Source organism: Cnephaeus nilssonii (assembly GCF_951640355.1).
Source record: "Cnephaeus nilssonii genome assembly, chromosome: 2".
Taxonomy (NCBI): domain Eukaryota; kingdom Metazoa; phylum Chordata; class Mammalia; order Chiroptera; family Vespertilionidae; genus Cnephaeus; species Cnephaeus nilssonii.
Window position 1 is genome coordinate 80,235,083 of NC_137073.1, and position 19,446 is coordinate 80,254,528.

The 19,446-nt window shown below is 41.2% G+C and overlaps 1 protein-coding gene across 12 annotated transcripts in view; it reads right to left on the reverse strand.

Moving 5' to 3' along the window:
• Nucleotides 1-19,446, reverse strand: part of MAST4 (microtubule associated serine/threonine kinase family member 4) — a 522,072-nt gene that overhangs the window by 240,577 nt on the left and 262,049 nt on the right. For all 12 annotated transcript variants that reach the window (XM_079794432.1, XM_079794438.1, XM_079794433.1 and 9 more), the window contains one exon: nt 4,276-4,307. In XM_079794432.1, the coding sequence (XP_079650558.1) occupies nt 4,276-4,307 (32 nt within the window). The remainder of the gene's footprint in view (nt 1-4,275; nt 4,308-19,446) is intronic.

Here is a 19,446-nt window from a genome sequence, read left to right on the forward strand (position 1 = left end):
TTTTCCCGCTTACCCTGCCTGAAAACACCTCCCAGAGAGTTTTTCCACTTAGAAACATCCTTTCAGGACCCATGTTCTAAATAGGAGACAGGCCCACAGCTCTACTGACACCTTCATAAGTACGGGCAGTTTAGATGTGCTGTTATGAGAAAAATCAAAAGAACGTCAGGAGGGCCTAGTGTTGCACACTGAATTTAAACCAAGAAGGACTGAGCTGGCAGCTCCTGGCCCTCAGGTAGCGGATACTGTGAGTAACTAGAGTGAAAAAGCTCACAGTCTAGCAAGGGGAGACAGACTTGCAAACCATCTACAAACATCTACACTGCGTACCTTACCCTGCAGGCCAGCTTGTGGAAAACAAAGAATTGTTAGAGTCATTTCTCTTAAAAGACTAAAAATTCAAAACAACCAATCTAGATCTGCAGCAAAATGTCACACTGTACCATTATATATGCTATCATCTCATTTGCCTTACCCCTTCCACCTCCAGGTTAGTCAGTCTAGCGTCAAGTACTTCAAGCACCAAAATTTATCATCATAACTCTCCCTAGGATTTTGGCATTAACCAACAGGTATGGCCACAGCAGCTATTCCAATCATTGTAAAAATTTTCTCCAAAGTATCTTTAAGTCTCCATAAGTATTTGGGTAAAGCATTGGGTAAATTATAAAGCACCTGCATATAATTACTGAAAATTTTAAGTAACATATTCCAAGAACATCAAAATGTAGAGGGAAGATTACAAACACCCATGAACACACCACCACATTAATGATACACGTGAAACTTTCTCTAGGGCTTTCTCAAATTCCATTTCTTTCACTCCCTGCACTGGTAAGTAAGCTGCTTATTGTAAAACTGCTTCCCATGAATGTTTTTAGACTTTGACTATAAATGTTTGTACCCAGAAATAATAGTCTATCTTGCTTTGCATATGTTTAAATTTTGCAATGAAAATACTATTTTATACCTCGAATGTGCTTTTAACTCTGCTCATCATTCTATTTTTGATAGTTACATTCATTGATACATATACTCTAGATCCGTGGTTGGCAAACTGCGGCTCACGAGCCACATGCGGCTCTTTGGCCCCTTGAGTGTGGCTCTTCCACAAAGTACCACGTGCGGCACGCACGTACAGTGCGATTGAAACTTTGTGGCCCATGCGCAGAAGTCGGTTTTCGGCTCTCAAAAGAAATTTCAACCATTGTACTGTTGATATTTGGCTCTGTTGACTAATGAGTTTGCCGACCACTACTCTAGATCATTCATTCTGCCTGCTGTATAGTATTTCATTGTATAACTATATCATGACCTATTTAAAGGATGCATAGATTTTGAGAGGCAGCTGAGAGGAAGGCTAGCAAAGAGTATGGCAACTTCAGCTCCACTGAAAAAGAGAGGAAAGTGCTGGAAGAATCTGGGATTAAGAGCCCTGGCAAATGGCTAAATTCCTCTGTGAAAGGGAGAGGACGAGCGGGAATCCAGCTACCCCAGGGGCCAGAAGAGGGATGGAATCTGCGGCCTTGAAGTTGGTAATGGGCTGGAAAAGCCTCTGGAAAACTGATCTGGGGTCACTTGATTATTTAGTAACATCTTGTCCAGAAAGTTAATTCCCTTGATTTCTCTGGTCTGTTGCCCTCTGCACCATAAAAAAAAAAAAAAAAGAGTTCAGAGTCATTGCCTTTGCAACCTTTTAAGTCATATATGGATCAGCACAGACTTCAGATAGTTCCTGAGAAAATGATAATAAATAATAAACTAGTGAGGATCTGAATTACATTTTTTCTTAAACAGAATATGGTTTGCTTTTTTTTAACTAGAGGCCTGGTGCACTACATTCGTGCACTTGGGGGACGGGGTGGGGGCACGGTGTCCCTCAACCTGGCCTGAACTCTCTCACAGCCCAGGACCTGTCGGGGGATGTCCGCCTGCCGGCAGTCAGACATCACTCTCACAGTCCAGGGCTCTCACAGTCCGGGGCTCTCGCAGTCTGGGACCCCTCGCTCCTTACCGTCTGCCTGCAGCGGAGTCAGGAGAGGCTCCCGCCACCGCCACTGCGCGCTCACCAGCTGTGAGGCCGGCTTCTGGCTGAGCAGCGCTCCCCCTGTGGGAGCACACTGAGCACCAGGGGGCAGCTCCTGCGTTGAGCGCCTGCCCCCTGGTGGTCAGTGTGCATCATAGCGATCAGCCATTCCACTGTTTGATCTATTTGCAATTAGGCTTTTATTATATAGGATAGGATTAGTAATTTAAAAAGCCTATTTTCTGTCTTTTATTTATATAAACTTAAATATATCTAAATATTATGTTTCTATGATTCTAGACATAAAATTATCTTTAAGCTTACTTAAAATAATGTTTTTAATCTGATGAATTCATGTGTCTCAATGATGTAAATGCATTTTTAAAATATTATCTTTCAAAACATACAAATCAGAAGTGGCAGATACAACAAAAGCCCCTTGAAAGAGCGCAGCCTGTCTGAAGGTGCGCACCCCGACAGGTTCAGTCCCATCTCTGTGCAATCAGAGGCAATGAGGAATACAGCACACCGTGCCACTGCTCACTGTGCCCATAGAAAGAAGATTCCTCAGCACATTGGGATCAAATTCCTATCCTTTCTGGGAGAAGGTGCTAAGAGATCTGAAAGCATGTATGCAGTAAATAAACTGAGAAAGTCATAGCAGGTTTAATAATCAGGTACCATTATGTTGGCAAGCGTCAATACCTAATAAAGACACACTTGTGCCCTTCTACATTTGATTTGTATTTAAACCATTGTAGCATTTATTTTTAAAAGTATTTTCTTTTCTCAAAGTCATAAAAGAACCTTGCATGAGAAGAGTAATTACTGGTATCTGTCTGGTGGTCACGGAAAACGCTGAGTGACGGTAAGTCCCAGAACATCTATATTATACATCATTAATTCTTTGAGGGATATTTGGATTTAATTGAAAATTCAAAATAACATGCTTATTTTTGGTTTGCTTCACTTAGAAGTATTAGTTTCTCTAATAATAAAAAGTGTAGATTTCTGTTGAGTTATGTACTGTGCTTTATTCCCATATTCTGACTGATAGATCAACTGATTTTTATTAGGAAGGGGATTTTAAATGGCTTAAATGTATTCTAACTTTCTTTTATTAAGTAGTCAAAGCATAGACTCCAAACAAACCTAGGCCATCATTTTTTAATTTTTATTAAAGATTCATACTCTCAAGTAGAGAAATTTAAATATTTTCTTTATATTCCACCCCCATCAACTCATGGCTATTAGTTAACATTAACAGAATTGAGACTTGCACAAATATTAAAAGAGATTTGGCCCTTAAACAGATATGGGGAATGTAATTTGCTAATTCACATGACCTTAATAGTTTATAGAAAACATACTAATTCAGAAACAGAAAAAAAAGTGTGAGCTATTTATTAAAGGCTAAAAGGATGAGGTATGTAAAGGAAAGGTTGAAAACCACTATGAAGAAATCAGGTCAAGGGTTATAAATCTGCTATTTAAATACAAAGCCTTACATGGATCAGTTCATTAAGACCTAGATCTAACAGTAGAGAGCTCAGTTCATTCAAAATCTTCCTTAATTCAAATGCAAACGGCATTATTTACTCTATATGAAATTCATAGTATAAAAAACAGAGATTTCCAGATCATAATTCTTTTTTTAATATATTTCTTTATTGATTTCAGAGAGGAAGGGAGAAGAAGAGAGAGATAGAAACATCAATGATGAGAGAGAATCATTGATCAGCTGCCTCCTGCACACCCCCCACTGGGGATCGAGCCCACAACCCAGGTATGTGCCCTTGGCCAGAATCAAACCTGGGACCCTTCAGTCCGCAGGCTGATGCTCTATCCATTGAGCCAAGCCGGCTAGGGCCAGATCATAATTCTTGATTCAGATCAATTTATACTATCTGCAGACCAAATAATGTTTTTGCTTGTTTACATAGAATTTTAAAATTTAAATTAAGATTCTCCTAGGAATAAATATGCATTTTGGTTTACAATGCCAGTAAGGAAAAAACAAACAAACAAACAAAAAAACACCTGAAAACTTTCAAGTTACCTTGAAATCACTAATATTGAACATTTATAAAGAAACGCACTTTCTGGTTTTCCTAATTTGGTTGATTATCATTCATTTTCCATTTGCCACTGAAAATCTAACAAGTCAGAGAATAATCATTTTACAAACTGTACCTCCCTCCCACCCCCCCCAACACCCCCCAAAAAAGGAACAGAATTGTGCTACTTACAAACTTCCTCTCCTGGGAAGACTTAGCTCCTTCTGCAACAGAAAAAAAAACACAAAGATATATATGAGAAGTTACATTCCCTCAGACCACTAGGACAGGAAATGGATAACAAGAAATGTACTGTCCTTCCTTAGGCGTAATTTGGCATTCGCTATACATAAGAAATTTTAATGTCATAATTTTACGCTGGATCCCTCCTTATATTGTTCTTTTTATCTATTGTGTTCAAGAGACAAACACTGTTTACCTAAATTCCAGAGCAGGAGACACCGCTCCTCACAAAACAATGACAGGAAAATACTGAGTTGAGTTACCTGGCCCTGTAACTGAGCATAAGGAAAATCTGAGGAACCAAAGGCCTTATCCAAAGAAGAAACAGACATAAGGGGGAAAAGTCTTGCGAGATTATCTATAATAATAAAAGCGTAATATGCAAATCGACGGAAAAGTCCAACAGTGGAAGGACTGTCTGGGTGACATTCCGGATGAAGCCTGGGCTGTGAGGGCAAAGGCCCACTCTTGTGAAATGAAAAGAACAGTTAAGCCAGACGATTTGTCCCCAACAGAAACAGACTCACGCCAAAATATGGTGCATACCCAAGATTACACTTTATTTTTTAAAATAAATCAAAAGGCTTCTTTCTGGTGTTATTTTTTAAACATATGTAAATTATGACTTAGGATATTTGAAAGTAGGTTAATGAACCTCTATAAAGGTAACTAGACAGCAACACCAATTAAGAGAGCACTTTCTAGCTTTAAAAGGGTGCTCTCACACTTACCTTTAATTAAGACCATCATGAACCTAAGTACAGAGGGGCTGTGGGAAAAACAACAACAAGCAAACAAACAAACACAAAGGGACACAGAAGTACCTCCACCCATTAATGAAGCTTTCAAATCCGGGGTACTCAAGAATGATCACCTGATGACAATAATTAAAGAATAGGAAGCAATGAGTCATTGGACTATTTAAATTCAAAAAGGACACACTATATAAATTCTAAAGACTCGGCTAATTTGGTTTTCCATTCCCGTAACTATAATTTATGTTTTTGCCTTCGCATTATCTTTTGAAAAGTGTTTCCCCTTCAGCTTCAAACTCACCTTTCCTGTCCCCTATCTTTATGGGCTCCTTCAATGCCTACCAGGACAGTGGCCTGAGATCTCACTTGTGGACAGTGCAGCTTGCTCCGCAGAACATGGCCTGAGAGTCGCAGGCTGGAGGGGAGGATACTGCTTTAGATATCATGCCGGACTTATTAAGTGGCAAATGTGTTTTGATACAGGGTTATAATAACCATATCACTGTTTAACTGCAAGAAGAAACAATCAACAATTTTAGGAACAGGGTATGTTTTTCCTTCTTCCAATAGCAAACTTGCCTTTTTCAAGGTCTGTAGGGGTCAGTGGTGAAATGCTTTTTTTTTGCTGTTTTGTTTGGCTTTATTGCTTAAGCCTTGATTAGCCCCATGAAATTATAGTGTTTGCTGAACTCCGCTCCCTGGTTCTGAAACGTAAATATACCTTCACTGACTTTCCTTCGGAAGTGCAATGGAAATGGAAAAGCAGTGAGGAACTTTCTACATGTGCATCTTTGGCTATGACAAGCCCTGAGAAATTAGTTTTGGATTCAGATTTAAAAAAGAAATGAGAGAGCTTCCTAGAAGTACTTGTTCACCGGACTGTTCCTTGAAGAAAAGTATGAGAGACCCACTGCACAGCAAGATGCCAAGAGGTTCAATAAGGAAACACACTCTGTCCAGTAAGTTGACTCTTACTGGATTCAGCAGCATTAACAGAAAAGGAAGTGTACCTGAGATGTTAGCATTAATAACAGAAAGAAATGTCAGATGTCCCTTCAACTTTATATGCAAACAGATCACTATAAAAGGGAAAGGGCCAAATGAGTGATCCCAAAGAGTTGGATCAATCATATTTCACCAAATGACTCCACCGTCCGCTGGCTGCTCTGCTGTGGGGGAAAAAAAACGCTGAAACAGCAAGATAAGGGATAAACACCAGCTCTGTTTTTAATCAGTCTTTCGAGCAGGTCTAGAATTATGAGTTCTAAACAAGGAGAAAGGTCACGGTGTGCAGCCCAGCACCGCGGCTCCGCGGGACGGCAGCGGGGCTCAGCGACGAGGCGCAAGGACATTCAATAGGCCGCTGTCAGCTGACCTGAGGCTTCCAAGCTAACCGAGCCGGAGGAGCTAATCCACCTGACGGCTTGAATGTCAGGCTCGGGACTGGAAACTCAATTTGGTAGCAAATTGGAATCAGATGTGATGGTAATAAAGTGAGAGAAATGACTGTGCGGTGGCCAAGACCTTGTGAACAGGAGCTGCAAACGGCTGCAAACACCAGGCAGGCGAAGCAATTGCAGGCAGCGCGAGGAGTGCGGCTGCCCTGACACGTGGGGACCACATGCTGATAACGTCTGTACCACTCCATCTAAGTGAGCAGCATCAAGGCATTTACTGCCCAGGTCCCTGTGGGACTCCGTGTGTGTGTCCTTGTTTTATTTTCCTAATGTCATGATAAGGCCTCTAACAAATACCTAGTTAGATCAACACGTGGTACTGGTCACAGTCATAAACCAAAGTTTGTGCATATATATTTGAAATATGTGTTAAAAACTTAGCATCAGGTAAACATTAGAGGCACTGGGGATAAAGGACTGTACTCACTATAAAATACTAGTGTCGTGTGGAAAGGCCTGGAGCAGAGGTCTTTTAAAAGTACGCAGCATCCATTGTTTATGCAAAACTCTGGGGGGTGAGGGCATGTATGGGTGTGGGTGGGGGGGGGGCAATGGTAAGATATGTACACATATAATACCTCAATAAAAAAAAAGAAAAAGAAAAAGAAAAGTACGCAGCAGTACAAAGGGCAGAGGGTCAGTGATGTCCCCATTACCCATGATGACAAAATCTGGCGGAACTGACATTATGCTCAACCTCAAGAGTAAGCGCAGGTTAAATTAAGCTAATGGCAATGCTCATGGCTTGGACAAAGGAATTGGTTCATAGATGTCAGGAGATTCAATCTGGGAAAACAAGATGCAAAACAACGTTTGCTCGGGATTCCTGGGAAAGAACTCCCTTTCCTTTTCCAAGAGAACTAGCAGGAAAGAAGGGGCATCATTCACCCTAGGAATCTAATGGCCACTACTTGACAGACATGAAAGAAACAGACAGAAACTGGGTGTTGGGTGAGATCTTTGAGACAATGGTTCTAGGCTTGCCTATTACCTGGATTTCTCAGTTACACCAGCCAATCAAGTCCCTTTATTGTTTAAAGCAGTTTAACTTGTGTTTTCTGTTCCTTGGGATTCAAATATTCCCAAGTGACACAATACTTGAGCCTCAGCTTTATTAAGCATCGTCTGGGAGTTGTCTACGCAGCCTCAGGTGTGGGCGAGGAGAGGGACATTCCAGAAGTGGGCACAGATGTGGCAGGGTCAGGTGGAGTGAAACCATACACAACTCTTGGGAAGATAGGAATGGCTGGGACAGGGGGAGAAAGTAAACACCACCAGGACATGAGAATGGATGCAGGGACAGGGCCAAGTCATAGAAGGTTTTTGGAAGGGCCTGTCTTTATCCTATGGACAATGGGGAACTATGGGACACTTTAAACAGGAGAAAACATGGCCGCATCAGCACGTTCAAGGGGATCACTCTGGCATCAGGGTGTCCAAGGGCTCACTGGGAACAAATGGGAAAGGAATTAGGGGCTTATTCCACTGTCCAGGATTCAGGATCGAGTGCCAAGACCAAAGAAAGAGGCAGCGGGGAGGGTGGCGAGGGGCAAATTCAAGGGACAAATATGTGCACAGAATCTACAGGAGAAGAGCAGGAATGCTTAACTTCTGGAGCTAAAGGCAAGGTGCGCCATGCAGAGATTAGGGAAAAGGGGACATCCTAAGCATTGGGGCCTTCCAGACGTTAAACAATGGAAATCGGAATGTAAATGAGGGGATGGCAAAAAAACACTGAAGTTAGCTCAGCGATGGACAGGAACACGAGATCAAGTTGCAAAATTAAGATTAGAGAAAAGGTTGCCATTCCAGGTCTTCCTTGCATGGAAGTTGAACACCAAACCCCTTTCCCACTTTAAATTTTGACACAAATGGTGGAAATTGTTTTTCTTTACTAAATTCATCTGCTTTCGTGTGCTGAACAACAGTACCTAACATTTCCTGCGGAGTAACATACATTATCTTATTTAATCTTCACTATTATCTCCACTTTAGGGAACTGAGGCGAAGGCAGGTTAAGCAGCTTACACAAGGTCACGGAGCTGGGTAAATGGCTTAGCTTGTCCTTGAATCCACATCAGCCTTAGTGCTGGGCAGTTTAATTACTTTCCATCACCAAGTAAGACCTGGTGTATTTGTACCGTGGACTCCCCTCATGAAGGGCACCAAGCTGCATTCATAGTTGATAACACGCTGGCAGGCAAGCACTCTCAGGAAGGAGGGATACAAAAGATCTCTGCAGCTCTTTCTAAGCAAATTTCACACTTAAATTATTTTTATAGACTCTGATTTTACTTGAAGCAAAGCCTTGCAAATACATTACTTTTAACACAGGCCTTTTAAAGGAGAAAAGCGTAACAAGTCAAATAATCAGCTAACCCCAAAGTAAATGAGCAAACGTAACAAGCTTCCTTTCCAGTCAATTACTGTGGTTTTTGATGCTTCCTAACATGTTATACCCTGGACGTCAAGAAATTAAGCTTGGAAATGAGATATTTATATACCTACTGCCTTCCAACTCAGTATTCTATAAGGGATATCTCCCTCCTAAGTCAAAATTTTCCATGTTTCCCTGCAGGGTTTGCCAAATAACAACTAGAACATCCTATCTAATAAAAGAGTAATATGCAAATTGACCATCACTCCAACACACAAGATGGCTGCCCCCATGTGGACACAAGATGGCCACCACAAGATGGCCAGCAGGGGAGGGCAGTTGGGAGGGACCAGGCCTGCAAGGGAGGGCAGTTGTGGGCGATCAGGCCAGCAGGGGAGGGCAGTTGGGAGGGACCAGGCTGGCAGAGGAGGAAAGTTGGGGCGACCGGGCCTGCAGGGGAGAGCAGTTGCGGGGGACCAGGCCTGCAGGGGAGGGCAATTAGGGGTGACCAGGCCTGCAGGGGAGGGCAGTTAGGGGTGACCAGGCCGGCAGAGGAGGGCAGTTAGGGGCAAACAGACTGGCAAGGGAGCAGTTAGGCATCAATCAGGCTGGCAGGGGCATGGTTAGGGGGTGATCAGGCTGGCAGGCAGAAGTGGTTAGGGGCAATCAGGAAGGCAGGCAGGCGAGCAGTTGGAAGCCAGCAGTCCTGGATTGTGAGAGGGATGTCCGACTGCCCGTTTAGGCCTGGTCCCAGATTGGAGAGGGTGCAGGCTGGGCTGAGGGACACACACACACACACACACACACACACACACACACCCATGCATGAATTTTGTGCACCGGGCCTCTAATCTATAATAATAAAAGCATAATATGCAAATCAACCAAACGGCCGAACAGCGGAATGGCTGAACAGCAGAATGGCCGAACAGCAGAACGACGATGTTCGGATGACCTTCCAGACAAAGCCGGGGCTGCGAAGGCCTACTCTTGCACAGATTTCGTGCATTGGGCCTCTAGTATATTAATAACATCCCCAGGTTATTGAGTGCCTATTATATACTAAGGGAAATGCACGTATTTCCTCCAAGTTGTTAGCTTCCACCTCACAGTCATATTGTATTTTCTGTGCTTATTTTGTGCTCAAAGAACAGAAGAACTATTTCTTTCAAGCTAACATATGTCATTTTTTGAAATGAAGGAAACTAGTTTTGATCAAATTAGGAAGCCACAGTGCTTCACAACAAGTGAAGCTAAACAAGACCAACCAAACATGACACTAAAAAAATAAATAAATAAAAAATGAAAATAAATCCCGATTTAAGCCAATTGTATACTTCACAGTGCTCCAATGCACAAAACCTAGATTCAGACCTACCTATAGTCTAATCTTAGCTAATGCTGAAAGTGCCCTTGAAAACTTCCCTTAACTTCTCGGTTTCCTACATTATAAAATGAGGCTATTACAAGTTATGTCATAAGGTGTTGAGAAGATTCATGAAAACTCATGGCCTACATTTAAACAGGGGAGCAGCACCCCAGATATCTCTCACAGTAGGAGAGACACCCTAGAGCACAAGCGAGCGCTCTGATAGAGAGAGGTTGGGTGGCATCAAAGAGCAAGTGCCCAGGACCCACCCTCCTCTCTCAGGGCGGAACCTGGGCACAGTCTGTGAAACAACTGGAAGGTTCAAAACAAATGAGGCTTCGGTGAAATCATGCAACATTCCTCATCAGCAGGAAAATTCCTCGAGTAGAAGGAGATCAAACACCGATGCTTAGAATTTTAATCATCTTTAAGGCAGTGCCCATTTAGAGGTCCTTTAGGACTATAAAATTAAGGTCATCATGGACAAGTTGTGTGATTTTCTTTTTTCCCTTAGAAGAGACACGTGAAGGAGGCTCTTGATAAATACGCGTATCAGCCCTGCCACTTAGCTGTGTTTCTTGTTGCTTGGGAAAGCCTGTGACCTACAGTGAGCTCAGATAACAAGGCAACACCACACAGCTGTGCCCCACAAGGCTCCGCAATTTCTTCAGTCCTTCCATCCATTACCAGCAAATTACAGTAAATTCAAAATATTGATCTGCACACCCCTATATGGGAAGAAAGTTACCATCGACTTTTATTGCTTATCGTGGGTACAATTCCCCAGGATCAATAAAAGCTACAATGTTCATAAGCTTCTAAAAAGCTAGTTAATATAGTGGATATGAGACACCTCTTAGGATCACTATAAATCTATAAGAGTCTTCAGCAGAACAGCAGCAAACTTCTTCAATGTCCGAAAGCCTTATTTGAGTTTAGAATTTTCTCATTACCCAGGAAAATGCCCTTGGAAAGAAGTAAACATCAATGACTGGAAATAAAAATTAAGCAACTAGGAAGAACCCTACTCAACCGATTTTCACTTTTAACTTTCAGTTCCTCGTATTTCCACACCGACATCACTGTCCAATCCAGAGTCCAGCATTAAGAGTTGTAAAAAAACAAAAAAAAAGTTGTAATCACTTTTAAGTGTATCTTAATGCAGGTTTACATGAGTTTTCTTGACAGTGGTTTCAATGAAAACCAGTTTGGCCATAAACAATATTTCAATCACCCCAATTTAAAAAATCAATCTCCTTTTATGAACCAATTTTTAAAAATCAGATAATTCAAAGGTCCCATTAAAATTACAGACAACCTTAATACAAAAAAAGAAAAAGGCTTTTTATAGAGCCAGGGAAGAGAATTGGATGAGACTATCTGACCAGTGAAAGTGAATTTATTCAGCTAAGATTAATCATTTTTATTTACTAAGGACACCTCGTAGTTTAGCAGTCACTTTTCTGAAAGCCCATTTTAGTACAGAAATTTACAGGCAAATCAGCTCTAGGGAGCTCTTGAAGTGCTGTATGAAGCTAATACCCACAAGTCTGCTTTTGCCTGACCATTCTTCTCCATCTAAATGCAAAAGACGACACTTAAAACGTACATAATAAAATGTATGAGGGCGATGGAAGATTAATGGCACCCATATTCAAATAATCAATAATGTGACTTAAGCCTTTAATGGTAGTGAAATTTATTGTAAAGAGGTCACAGAATAAAATAAACAATTGGCTTGTACAGGATATATTTTATTTAGTAATAATAGGTTCTATTTGTGAAAGGGTACGCTATCTGACTTTTTATAAAGTATTTCTTCCAATGTTCTATTTGAAATAACATCACCAGCTGAACATATGCTGGCTGGCACTGGCAACACCAAGACTGAAGAACCCAGGTTAGGTAGGCTCCCCTATCCCTACTTCACACCTTCCCTCCATCACCACTCCCCTTCACACCTTCCCTCCATCACCACTGTGCAAACAGGTGCTGCCCGGCTGCTGCCACAGCAACAAAAACCAGCCTTGCTCTAGGAAGCCCCGGGCACCGTGCTACACATCTTCTCCCACAGGACTTATTTCAGCCTTTCCTGACCCTGCAATTACAGGAAGGCTTAGCACCATTTTTTTTCTGCTGTAGAAACCGAATCTTGGACAAATCGGGCTGGGATTCGCTCAAGGTCAGAGGCCTCACCTTCAGCACAGCAAAGACCAACGTAGCCTTGATGACAGTGTTTCCATACCACACCAACCTGGACACTCAACCAACAGAAATTTTTAAGAGGCAAATAATAAATCCTTAGCTATTTAAGCTACTATTAGTTGAATGTTTTGTTATTTGCAGCTAAAGACATTTCTGATACTCTCCAAAAATTGTACTGAGCTGTGCAAGTCAGCTTTGGGGCAGTGTCTCCCAAGGCACACCGGGGCATCAAGACAGCCCTGGCGCCATCAGCTCTCAGCATGAGCAGGGCTGGTTACCCAAAGAAAATGACCAAATGCTCCTTAAATTAAGATTAGGTTCTTTGAGAAACAAAAGCCTTGGACGCATTGATTATAGATCTGCCGGTGTGGTTCCTTTTTCCAAAATAGATTTGGGAGAGCTGCACAGTGTGTGTTAATAACTTTGAAGTTAACCAAAGAGACTTCAAACTTGATGGCATCACATTTGTGGCCGTTAATTAGCAGTGGCATCACATTTGTGGCCGTTAATTAGCAGAAAATATTATAACTCGGTGAAGTTTTAGATTTTTTTTTTAATTGCTTCTTCCCAAAGACTAAATTCTTTTCTCACTGCAAATACAGAATCCTCCCAAAGTCAACATGACCCCTGGTGATGGTTTTTTATCACAAGGACTACAACAAGGGTGGACATTTAAATTTGAGACCTACGAACTTTTTGATTAGATGGCCTCTTATTTTTGTTAACTAAAAAAATAAGTTAACAAGCAGGAAGATTTCCCCCTTAAAATATGTGAATGCTTCCACCTGTAATTCAGGGGTGAACTTAGGTGGCTTCCACTTTGGTTTTCGGTTCTTCCTTTGAAAAATAAAAGGCACACCGGGCCTTATTGTACTGACAAGATTACTGTGTTTCACAGAAGCTGTGTGTCCTCACACTGAATTACACTGGATTACCTTGGAAACCTGAAATTGATAGTTGAGTCTGGACTCACTGCCTATAGAATATAAGTTAAAAAAAGAAGAAAAAAAAGAAAGAAAGAAAAAAGTAAGACCTGACACTACTATAAAATAGTATGAACAAAGAGGGAAAATCAACTTCAGAACATTGATGAATACAGTCATAGGCAGCCTAAACCATTTTTCAAAGCCACACTCTAGACAAGCTGATGAATTTTTGCTAATGCTTTTAAATGGTTCTGTTGCTTTAAATGCTAGTTTGAAAAGATAAACGGAATTACACTGAATTGAATTATATATCAATCAGAATAAAAATAGTAACTAAGTAAAACAGACTACTAAAGAATTATGTCTTTTTTATTGAGATATAATAGACATATAACATTGTACAAGTTTAAGGTATACAACGTAATGATATGATTCATTTATATTGCAATATGATTGCCACTGTAGCATTAAGTAACACCTCTATTGTGTCACATAATTATCATTTCTTCCAGTAGTGGGGACAATTAAGATCTAGTCTCTTAGCAAGCTTAATGTTTATAATACAGGTTTGGGATCTGTAATCACTGTGCTGTGAATTCGATTTCCAGGACTTATTTATCTACTAGTTACAAGTATGCTCCCTTAAACAGCCCTCTCCCAGTCCCCCAACTCACTCCTGGAGACCACCATTCCTCTGTGTTGTTGTTTTTTTTCAACTTCAATTATTTTAGATTCCACATATAAGAGGTATATGTCTCTTTTATCTAAATATAAAAATCCAATGTGCTATACGCTAGCTAACTGAATTAAGTTGCTAGCCCATGGAGTCCTTTGGCCCACCCATGAATGCATTGAGGGGGCAGAGCCACAAGGAGGCCACCAAGCACAGTGGCCCAGAAGGAGGCTGGCTTAGGAGTATGGCCCTGAGCAAATTACTTACCCTCCCGGGGCTTTCTGCCCTCGCTGGAAATTACAGATAGGAAGAGCTCACAGTTTTCATGTGGATTAAATAATACACATAAAGTGTCTAGAAAAGTGACTGGTACACATTGAGCACGCTAATATTAGGTTATTATCCTATCTTAAATATTCATGCACAAATCTGACATTGCAACCCTGGAGTTTTACAATTTGAAAGTATAAAGTGTTCATCTACATAATAGGTAGTTATGCTGATGTATCTCCCGTGCACCAACAGACAGATGAAAACTGATAATATGTTTAAATATTCTCTAAGCCTACTTGAATGAAAGCTTAGGGAATCTATCCTGGAGTTTCTTATTGATACGCTCAGATGCTTTTTAAATGAGCTCTGCTACTTTAAAAACTAAGCCAAAATAGCTGACCTGGGCAGTTGTAATTGCCTTTTATCAAGCACGGTGTCCATCTCAATGAAAAACAAACTTCTTAAAAAGCCAGACTCCATTTTTATCTACACACATGCTAACCAAGTTGGCATATGTTCCCAGCATGCTATAGTATGGACTTTAAGCAGACCCTTTTTATCTTGTGTGGCTTTCATTATATCTACAGGAGAGAAAGTATGTCTTTCTATGACCAGGAATAATGCTGGATGTGTTGTCTACTGTGTTTGCATTCTGTATTTTTCTCAGTCCACCTTTCATCAATAAATAACAGTGTTGCTTTAACTAAAAAGTGTGGAAAATTCTGATTGAATTTTCCACTTCAAAGTACACAAAATCATTTCATCTAACATGCTGTGTTAGAAAATCTATGCCCCATTCTGACCTCCTGTTGCAGACTATTCAAGTATTGGTGATGCACCGTATCACACTGCATGGCTGGCAAAGTCCAGTAAACATATTGACTGAGAAATGTTTTTTAAAAAAAAACACCCTATTCCACACAGATCCCAGCTACTGTCAAAAAAAAACAAATCACAAAAATGTTTGCATTCTGTCTGTGTGAGAGCATGACAGAACTCTAGGAGAAATTCCCACAATAACTTGCATAACTCCCCATCCAAGCAGGAATATGCAGGGCTGGGGGGAGGGGGGGGAGGGGGGAGGGGCTCAGCAAGGTTCTGCCCCAATATATGCTCAGAAGTACATGAGAGAAGACGTTATTAACCGTGTCCTTCCTTTAACCTATTTGCAAGGTAAAACAAAATTTAGCAGAAGAGATTACCACCACTAGTGAGAAGGCACAACTCAGCCGGCAGGCAAGGAACACACGGAGGAAAGGTAATGTATTGATTGACCTTTCCTTCCAACCGCAGTCCAGGCAGCGAGCTGTCTTTTTTCATTTGCAGGGAAATGACAGCTGACCTAGCTTATTTTCCGGGGCCAGCAAACCAGGATAGTCCTTGGACGAGTTAGGCAGCCAAGACTTGCGTACACCTACAATGGCATCGCACTCTAACATCACGCTGTTCTAAGTAGGAGACCCTAGGCAAGAATACTGTAACCTGATGGGTTAGAGCTCTTTCTTCCTCCAAAAATTCAAGCTTCCTTATGGGAAAGCAGTGGGGAAGGTGTTTCCTAGGTTTCCGAATGGCAGCCAGGATGAATTATTCATCTTCCCTGAGATAAAGAGCAACAGGGTCCACTTAACTCCACATTTCCTAAAGAACTCTGTCACTGCTTATTACTTAACAAGAAAAACTTAAAGTTCCTGGGAAAATGTTTTGTATTCGACGTTTCAGAAACACCTAGTTAAATAGAGCTCAGAAAACTTGCTTAGTGTAAGATTTCTCCAAGATTTTTACAATTATTAGCATTTAATATATATATATTATTGATTTCAGAGGGGAAGGGAGAGGGAAAGAAGATAGAAACATCAATGATGAGAGAGAATCATTGATAGGATGCCTCCGGCATGCTCCCTACTGGGGATTGAGACCACAATCTGGGTATGTGCCCTGATTGGGAATCTAACTGTGACTTCCTGATTCATAGGGTGACACTCAACTACTGAGCCATGTCAGTGGGGCATTATTAGCATTTTGTTTAACAAGAGCAACAGGCACCATATGCATTATTCCCCCAATGGATGGGACCATGGAACACCCCTCAGGCACACACACAAAACATGCTTTGAGAGAGAGATGTAGGTTTAACTAAACCTTTATTTTAGGACAATGATAGGATGACCACAGAAAAAGCAAACAGCGAACTATTTCCATGCACTTCACCAGTGACTGCCCTCAGTAACTTTGAATTTCACAGTCTTGTATTGCACTCTGATGAAAGAGGTAGGCACCCTACACTGTAATTCAATCAAGTAGCCCCAGCATACCTTGCAATGCACAACAAATCCAAGAGAACCCTGAAAAATGAGGACTACCAACAAATCCCTGTGCACCCCAGTGATCCAATCTACAGAGAAACGAACACAGAGCATACAAGCACATGACTAGCATGCCACCGGCCTGCCATTCATGAGAAAGATAACCCCAGGAAGTAAGGGCTGTTACCGTGCCCGTGTGTTTATAACTGGCAGAATAACAGAGCTGGGTCCCTATTTATCAATGGCCGAGGCTTATCTTTGTTCTCTTTTCCCTATTGGCAAACTTCCTGATCTCCTCGGACACATTTCCTATGTCTGAGACTTCCGCTTCCACTAAGGATGCAGACAAGCACAAACGACCATTTCTCTCGACAACATGAATGGAGATATGAAGGAAAGCAGGAAATGAAAGTATGTTACCGGTTTGTCGGGCTCCTCCCAGCCCTCCATGGCCGGTTCCCCCGCCTCCTGCCACTCCACCAGGTGGAAAGCTGGCTGTGGGCCTTTCTTCCTTTCACACGTTTATCACTTGCTGTAATTTACCTTTTCTAGGTGTACTGATGACCTTAGCTTTTGAAATGATTTTTTAAACTATGGTTATATAGCTTACCCAGCTTGTTTTTATTGTTAAGGTGATGGTAATGGTGTCTACATCCTAAGTGAAAGGGCAAGTCCAGAAATAGGAGACTTTGCTTCTTCATGTGTCTATAATTTTGAGCACAAGCCAAACATTTTTAATAGAAGCCCAGGAGAAACTGAGGTAAATAATAGCTCCAGAGGAAGGGGTGTCTCTCCTATGTGACACCACCTGAAGAGGGTGCTGAGTCATGCTGTTTTCTACCTGAATGAGGTGCTGAGCCATGCTGCTCTCTACTTGAGCTGGGTCTAAGTATTCTTTATGACTTATGGTCAAGAAAAGAAACAGGCAATACACACAGATGCAGAGAGAGCATCATCATCATCAAAGACTCAAAAATAATTATGCTAAATGATATAGTGGCAAACACATATGATGACATGAGTGAAGACATGGGAAGTTTCAGTGGAGAGGTAGAAACTTTAATAATAGTAAGGAACAAAAGGGGAACACTGGACTGAAAGATACCAGAATGAAATGGACTTAGCAGCTGACTGAGCAAAGTTTAAATTAAAATGATAGGAGTTATTAAAACAAATCACCCAAAGAATAAAGCTAACAACAAAAACAAAACAAAAAAGAATGTCTAAGACATGTAGGATAACATCAAACTGCCTAACGCAGGTATAAATGGAGTCCCATAAGAAGGGGAGAGAAAATGAGGTAGCTGAATAGAGTAATTCACATAAGGACAACAGAGGTAGGGCTGTATCAAGTCACCTATGCAAATCAAGGATTTCCCAAAAAGTAAAGAAGGGCATCAACCCACATATGTACGAGGCTCAGTGTATCCTGAGCAGAATAAACAGCAAGAAACCATACTTGGGCACATCATAGTCAAATCTCTTCTCAGGCAGGAAGTAGGTAAATGTGTATGAAGTAATGGGAGGAGAGCACCTATAAAAAATTAACAAGAGCCCTGCTGGTGTGGCTTAGTGAGCACCAACCCATGAACCAAGGGGTCACCAGTTTGATTCCCAGCCAGGGCACATGCCCAGTTCAGGTTCAATCCCCAGTAGGGGGCGTCCAGGAGGCAGCCAATCAACGTTTCCCTCTCATCAATGTTTCCACCTATCTCTCTCCCTTCCTCTCTCTATAATCAATAAAATAATATTTTTTTAAAAAAAATAATGTTAAAACAAGCTATGGAGTTAGCAAGATACTCAAGCCAGTTACAGAAAGCACCATGGTCTCTGAGCATGGCCAACCAATGTGTCTGAGCTGGTCAGGTCGCTCTCCTCACGTGCTGTTGGAAACAAAATCCTTCCAAATCCCTATTAGGAGCCACAGAATCCCCAGGCAAGATAACACCTGCCTGGCTAAATGTTTCAATTACTTTTTTAGAGTTGCTGGTTATGTTTTGATTTTTATTTTCTTTTTGCCTGAGGGGTAGAGGGATATACGCGCAAACAGGACCCAGAAGTCCTTGAAGGCAAAGCGATGATTTCCGTAATTCTTCATAAATCTAGAGCCAAATTGGGTAACCTGTACTTAACGCAGTCTGTGATCTTTTCACCTCTAAATTTAAAAGATTTCCTATACCCTTCCTCCAAATAAATTGCTAATCTCATCTTGGCCAATTGCTTGTTACTCAAGTCTTTGGCAAGCACAACTCTGATGACTCTGAGAAAAGTCAACAAATGTAACTCACCAGCTTTTCAAAGCCCTTGGGAAAAAGTAATCCACATAAGGACAACAGAGGTAGGGCTGTACCAAGTCACCTATGCAAATTAATCTTGACTAGCTGGGGAAAAGGGGGTGCTGGGAAGAAAACCTATGCAAAAATCTGTTAGGAAAGAGAAACAGGCCAAACTAGTTTTTTCTCCTTAATGGTTTAGGTCAGGATATTCAGATGAACTTAAAATAGACACTCCAGCAACTGAAATATTAAAAGCCATAATGACTGTGATCTTTACACGTGTTCTTTATCTTACCAGTATTCTGAAACCAAATTACACCCTTTTCTTAAAAACAAAGGAAAACCAAACAAATATCATTTTACTGAATAATAAATCAGGATGTTGGAAAGCAATATCAGGAAAGACATAAGACTCTGAAGACAAACGAGAAATTTAAAATTCTAAGTATTGCTACAAGGATCATGAAGGGGTCTTCGGGTGCTGCTAATGCTGTCCTTTTATTATT